This window comes from Pecten maximus, chromosome 5 (assembly GCF_902652985.1).
Source record: "Pecten maximus chromosome 5, xPecMax1.1, whole genome shotgun sequence".
Taxonomy (NCBI): Eukaryota; Metazoa; Mollusca; class Bivalvia; order Pectinida; family Pectinidae; genus Pecten; species Pecten maximus.
The window spans coordinates 23,992,245-23,999,131 of NC_047019.1; the positions used below are offsets into that span (position 1 = coordinate 23,992,245).

The window sequence follows — 6,887 nt, forward strand, 5'->3', positions numbered from 1 at the left end:
ATGATGCATCCTTTTGTTTTTCTGTCAATATACTTGCTGAAAATGGCAGCAAGAATTTTGACCATATTTGGCCAGATGCATCCTTGGTGAAAGAGATTCCAATTATATCTATGGAGAGTCCAGACCCATTGGGGTAGAAGGGTATAGTATGATATGGAAAAAAGAGATAACTCTTTCAAAACTCTCCTGCTTTCCATACAGATGAAGTTTATTTATATATTATATAACAACATGTGTAATAACCAAATTTGGTCTGTACTAAATATAAATGGGTGATGGGGATTCAACATTGTAAAGATGGATGGCCTGGGGTCTGCAGATAGGTAAGGCCCCCTAGAGGGATAGGGTAACTTTTTAGAATAGTTTAATCTAGAACCCTAAATAACATATTAAAGGGTCAAGTGAAAGTTGACATGAGATGGTTATTTAGGTTGTTGACTGATACTGTAATATATTCACTGAAAACAAAAAAATGTGTAATTATTGATACCTATATGTCTAGTACACGTTTGTCTTCATAAACATGTAAGTTGTCAAATATGTTTTGGGGATTTTTTATATATATATTACAAATACGTAGTTGAATGATTAATAACGATTCAAATTATTGCATTTGCAACAACTTCTACATGGCAGTAATTGTTAGATGCAATGTTGCCGCAAATGTTTGCACCAATAAATGTTGCAACTATTATCTATTCAAGAAAACTTATTTGCATATTAATACCTAATATATACTGCAAATTTACAGCAAATGGTTGTGGCATAGTCATTAGCTGCACCATTGCCACAACTGTTTGCCTCTCATTTCTGTTGAGTCTCCTTTGGTACAGATAAATTGTTTGACCAGATTTGGCCTGGTGCATTAATATAAACTGATGGAGGTTTTGTCATCACTAGTTATAGACTGGGGAAATAGAAGCAAATCCTTTAAATTGCTACTTGTTACAAAGGAACTGATTGGATTTGAACCAAATTCGGTCAGAATTATTGTTAGTTGAAGGTTAAGAGATTTTACATAAATGTTGACTGACAACCTATGCCCCCTTTTTTCTGGGTTATATCTTTGAAGCAGTTGAGATCCCCACCCCATCAGTATATCATTGACCAACATCAACAGATCAAGCTATTAACTAATTGAACATGAACTTTTGGACAAATCCAACCAAAGTGAGCGAAACAGGCCCTCTGGGCCTCTTGTTAAGTATTTGTTTCAAGCTTAAAGCTTTCCAATTGTAGATTTCATAGATTGAAATTATCCATTGAAATATCTACTGTTTTCAGAATGAGAAAATTTCAAGCTTACAAGATGCAGAGATGAAAAAATTCAAGGATTTGTTTCCTACTCAGCACTTAGCTAGTAAACTTGCACGGGTGGATATGGAGGTATACCTTTTTATCTATCAAATGTTAATAGATACTAGGGTCTTAACCTTATTTAAAAAATTAACTGAACGTGGTACTTCGTAACTTGCTCAAGTTTGTTACAATGCTATTATAGCCTAATTCTTTGCTCAACACTCAAATGTTTCATTTAGGGGAGAAACTTTCACCCTTAAAATGTACATTATACAGCAATGTACTGTATCCTGGTAGCTCATTTTGTTATCATATATTGTCTGTTTTAGAAAGCGCAATCCCAAAAATCATGCAATGTGCGTAAAACACCAAGCAAACCACCAGGAAAGTTTTTTAAGAATTCACCAAAAGACAGACCGATGAAAAGCAAAAAGATGAGAGGAAAGGAGGAAACCTCATGGTTTGATTTAGACTCTGTATTTGGATTCGGTCCTGAGGACTAGTCAGTTAAGGTGAATTTAGAAATCTTAACTTTATGGAGGAGTTATGGTTCCTAGACCAAGCATTTTACATTTGATGTACTGGGGAACAAACAATTTTCAGAAGGTTTAAAAGGTTTCATACATATGAATTTCACACAACTGTTTAATCTATATTTATGTTAAAGTGATGTATTGTTCTTCAGATTTGTGCGACATGCTTATTGCTAGAATTTGGTATGGGTTCGGAATTAAGATTTGTGGCTTTTAAATCTGCAGCCAATGTAAACATAGTTATACATATTGCTAAAAACTGTTTCTCCAGGGAGTCCAGATTAGTGTAATTCACTATAAGAGGTGATAAATTGTTTACAATGTTTTGAGGGATTAAAAAGAATGTATTGTTTGCAGTGCATATTTACAAGCTTTGGGTAGAGTGAAAAAAGACAATTTTGCGGGCATCAAGATCTTCAATTTTCAAACGTTTATAAATTCAACCTTGATAAGGCATTATCATTTAATCGATTTGTTGATTTTTTTTATTTAACATATTTGTCATATTTATGAGCAATTCTTGAAACTATAATTCCAATGAATTACTGTTTTTTTTTAATTATTGAAATTAATATAATTATAAATGTTATATAATCATCTTTAGATGTAACCATATAAAAAGTATATGATGTTTTCCTCAATTGCACTTGTACAATGATTGTGATTTAAGATTTTTTAATATTTGTATATGATTTTTCATTATTTTCATTCCTTTGACAGTACTAATTGTTCCTGATTCTCATGATTTTTTTTTCCGTTTTACATTTCATTTATTGATATGTATATCAATTCAGTTATATACGCAAAGGGACTTGTCTTACGTGACTGACCATATTTTTGTATTCATTTTATCTTGTTGATATGCATAAATTTTGCACTTATTCATTGTGATAACATTTAATGTGATATAATTCGTTAATGTGTCATTGTAATTGTCAAAAGAGTAAGTGTTTAAAAGTTGAATATTGTTTTAAAATTGTATGGTATAATAAATCTTGTTTGTTACAATAAAAGAGAAAACCAATATTTCTAAAGCTATATGTTCATGTCATGTTGTTTTTTTTCAGAATATTATTCATGGTGCTCTAAATTGGTTACTTTTGTTAACTGCTGAGCTTCTACACATAATTAACTTCGGTACAACTCCAGCAGATTATTATATGATTCGTTGATGATCAAATGCATGGCAGATGATTTATGGTTTATATGTTTCTAATTAAATCAAAATGCTTTTATAGTAAAAGTTAAAAAAAAAATACATTGATTAATTGGATGATTAAACGGTAAAAATTGAAGTTGCTAGTGAACCCTCTAGAGCTCTTGCTTATTTAGTCATTTAGTCATGAATATCACAGAGAGAAACCTTAAAAGGCGTGTTATGGGATAGAAGAGAGCATTCCGGTTTTGAGTATCTTTGCTATACAAACCTGAATATTTTCCGTTTGTAAACACCCTTACTTACACCTGGCTGACAGATTGTCATTAAAGTTGTAATGAATAATAATCAATAAGTTTCTGCACCAGTCTGAAATTTCATTGGGGAAAGAGCGCAACTGTTCTTTATTTATGACGCAAGCTTTTATTGGATATATTCTATGTGCGTCAGACAAGTTTGGCTCTTTCTTCGTTGTCATTAGATAAGTAATTAAGATTTTATATGTCGGACTATTTACAGTAAATTGTTATTATTTACCTTATTTGGAACTCATCGTCTTATTTTTTTTAACTTAATATTTGTTATTTAAATTATTATAACGTTTTATTCAAAATTTAAAGTTTTAATAGCTCTTACTGACTAAATACTGCGTTTATTCTTTTCAAGAGGTTGGATATCTTGGATTTTCGTGAGAAGCTTTCAGGTGTATGACCATACAGCTTAGGGCTATCTTTTGACACTGGAGATTCAATTATCATTAGAAAATGGAACAAACTATGTCCTATGACCACATGAAAAAGATAAACATATTTAACTCAATTTATTGAATTCCTATCGAGTACTTGACATATCTTTCAATATAGTCCTTAGGCTTGTGTCATTTTATTTTGTGTGATGCAAAGGTTGTTAAAATGTTTCTGTTGTACACATATAAAGATGGAATGACGTCTGCACGTTTTATTCTTTAATCTTTTTTTTTTCTGAATTCATGCCATTTTAAATTAATTATAGCTTTTAAGAAAATATTAAACTTTTGGTATGCCGTATTATTACCAAATGGACATCAATTAACCTCAAGTGGTCTTGAAAATGGTTCTGTACCATATCATTGTAAAGATTTTATTATGTTCCCTATGACTGGTAAAGAAATAATTGATTTTACAAATAGGACCCACCCCTGCCATTTCATGTCCCGAACGTCTATTAACTGTCGCGGTAAAAGTCCAAATGATCATTGTATAACACAATAAAATTAATTCTAGACAAATGTGTAGCACAGATCTGAGAACTAACTATTTCCCTTTTAAGGTTAGAGAGCAGTCTTATAGTTTTGGTTCGACTGTTTTCTTCGAAGCTCTGTCAGTTTCTTCTTCTGGAATCAATTTGCTTTACCGCACTGCACTGCTACAAAAGACGTAAGTTGTTGAAAGTGAAATTCTAGAATTTTACTTTCGCGTCCAGCAATTATTCGATACATTTATTACGTACTTGAATGATATCTGAGATGTATGAAGTTATGATCTGTGAAAATTGTTATGTTGATCTGTCATTAACGGTAGCAATTCGACCCCGCGCTCCGGTATTGACCATGGCACAGGAACTGGGCAGGTGCTAGTTTCGATTTAACAGAATCAGATTGTCAGAACTGTACGTGCCAATTACGATACAGTTTTACAATAGATGCCAGCTTTCTAGAAAAATAATGCGTGGCTGATCATAAAATTAAACTTTTTCTCTCAATAGTTGTTCTACTCTTTGATCAATAACGCCATCATATGACATATTTACTTATTGGTTAAATGCAGCCACCTCAAGAAGTGGGTTATAATTAGTGTCCAATTACGTTTGTTTTGTATGACATTGCGCTGATCAATTGGCTCGAATTCAGAATTCGGCACATTTGCTACATTATGATAATTTCTGACCTATTTGTTAATGGCTTACTTTGGTTGTGTACTGCTATAACGAAAAAAAAACTCATCCCTACTTATGGCTAACATTCATTGCGCACTACTAAACATCCTTTTAATGACTTATACCGTTGTACACCACTATAACGAAGAAGCATCTATCTTGTGACCAACATTCGTAGCCCACTAATGGGAAACGTCTCGGTTTTGAATAGCACAATATAAGCACCCCTCTTATGACAAACGTTCATTGCGCACTAGTTTAGCAAACTTTTATAAAGAACCAGCCCGCAAATGAAATGCGTTCATTTTGCACGACTTTGATATAGAAACATTATCTTAAAGATGACTAACGTTCATTGCCTACAGAAGGAAGAAACATCCTGCTTATTACAAAAGTTCGTTTCGCACTGATATAACGCAAAGAAACCCCACTTATGAAAAACGTTCGTTTCGCACTAATATAACGCAGAAAAAACCCTGCTTATACCAATGGTTCGATGTGCACTGGTATAATTCTAATAAATGTATTTGCTTCTTATAACTTCCCTTTCTACTAATTAAGGACGTTTCAGTTTTATGGAGCAATTCATTGAAGAAGAAACGACATGCATGTATGGGAGTCGCAAAAATCACAATGTTTCCATGTCATCTTATATCATTTGTATTTCTATATGATAAACTATAATACATGTATATTATTCATTCTCGCAGTAATGTGGTATCAACAACGCACAAATCTTTCGAAAAATGTTATTTTGTTCCTGTATGTCGACAATTCGTTTTCTGCTTGGCTCAGCTGACTTTTGATAGTCGTGCAGACTGTCATGTTGGGGGTGTTTATGGTTCACCAGATATTTCGCTAAACATGGAAAGAAAGAAAATATTAAGAATTATGAGTCTTTTTTTTAATCTTAAGTCTTCATATTTATTCGTTGGCTTGATATGGCATATACAATTACAAGGCAGAGTGGCGTAGCCCTATACAGTATGATATATATTTGACTTGTTCAATTGCACTAGGTTCATTCTAAACTGCACTGGCTGTATCAATATTTTGTTATTTGTGGTTTGAAAACCCGGGATATTTTATTTCACTAAACCTGTATCATGGAACAATGTAATTTTTATCAAACTTGTGAATAATATTTCTCTTGTTTTTGATCTGAACTCTATCTCCTAGTTGTCTGAATTTTATCAATATCAGTACAGTTTGCATCAATGAAATTGAGATTGGCGCACATCTAGTTCAAATAAAAACGGATAAGGATCCTTTTGTGATTTTTATACCTTGGTCCATGTTTTATAATGGAGCCTATGTGTGTTCTTATCTTAATTATTAATATTAAATGAATACTCTATTGATTTATGTTATAAGCTTATAATTAATTTTTTCTTTGTTTTCATGGTAAATACTCAAATGTGATTGGTCGAAAAATTCTTTTCATTCTTCTATGAAAGAAATTCCGAGAATTGCGCGAAAAATGTGACGTCACAATACGACAATTGACGTTGCGTATTGATTTGAGAAAAAGAATCCCATTTAAAACCAGTAAAATTGTACATAAAACATGTTTTAAATTAGAAAATCATTTTCAAAAATTAATTATAAGCGTTGATGTCAATTATTTTTTAGTTTCATCGGGGTATGAAACAAATTTTGTTTGCAAACTTCTGTAAGAATCCGCTACGCGGATCCATACAGTTTGCAAACTAAATTTGTTTCATACCCCGATGAAACTAAAAAAAAAATGACATCAATGCTTAAGTATATTGATATATTCTGGTGTATATTGATAGGCAAATGCAGTATATCATCTTTAAAATAACAAGTCGACATTTCTGCATTAAGATAACCGAAATGCTATTAGATAACCCGGATGTTGCAGAAATGATTTAACACTGGATAGTTACAATATTATAGTATAATGAAAGCAGATAAACAAATACAAGAAAAATGATAAGTATAGTTTGATTAATACAGTTTTA

At 32.0% G+C, this 6,887-nt stretch overlaps 1 protein-coding gene across 1 annotated transcript in view; it reads left to right on the top strand.

Annotated features, from left to right (window-relative positions):
• Positions 1–2,870, top strand: part of LOC117327598 (synaptonemal complex protein 1-like) — a 33,189-nt gene extending 30,319 nt beyond the window's left edge. Inside the window, exons 30-31 of the mRNA XM_033884651.1 lie at positions 1,285–1,386; positions 1,629–2,870. Coding sequence (XP_033740542.1) covers positions 1,285–1,386; positions 1,629–1,802 — 276 coding nt within the window. The 3' untranslated portion in view covers positions 1,803–2,870. The remainder of the gene's footprint in view (positions 1–1,284; positions 1,387–1,628) is intronic.
• The last annotated feature ends 4,017 nt before the right edge of the window (positions 2,871–6,887 follow it).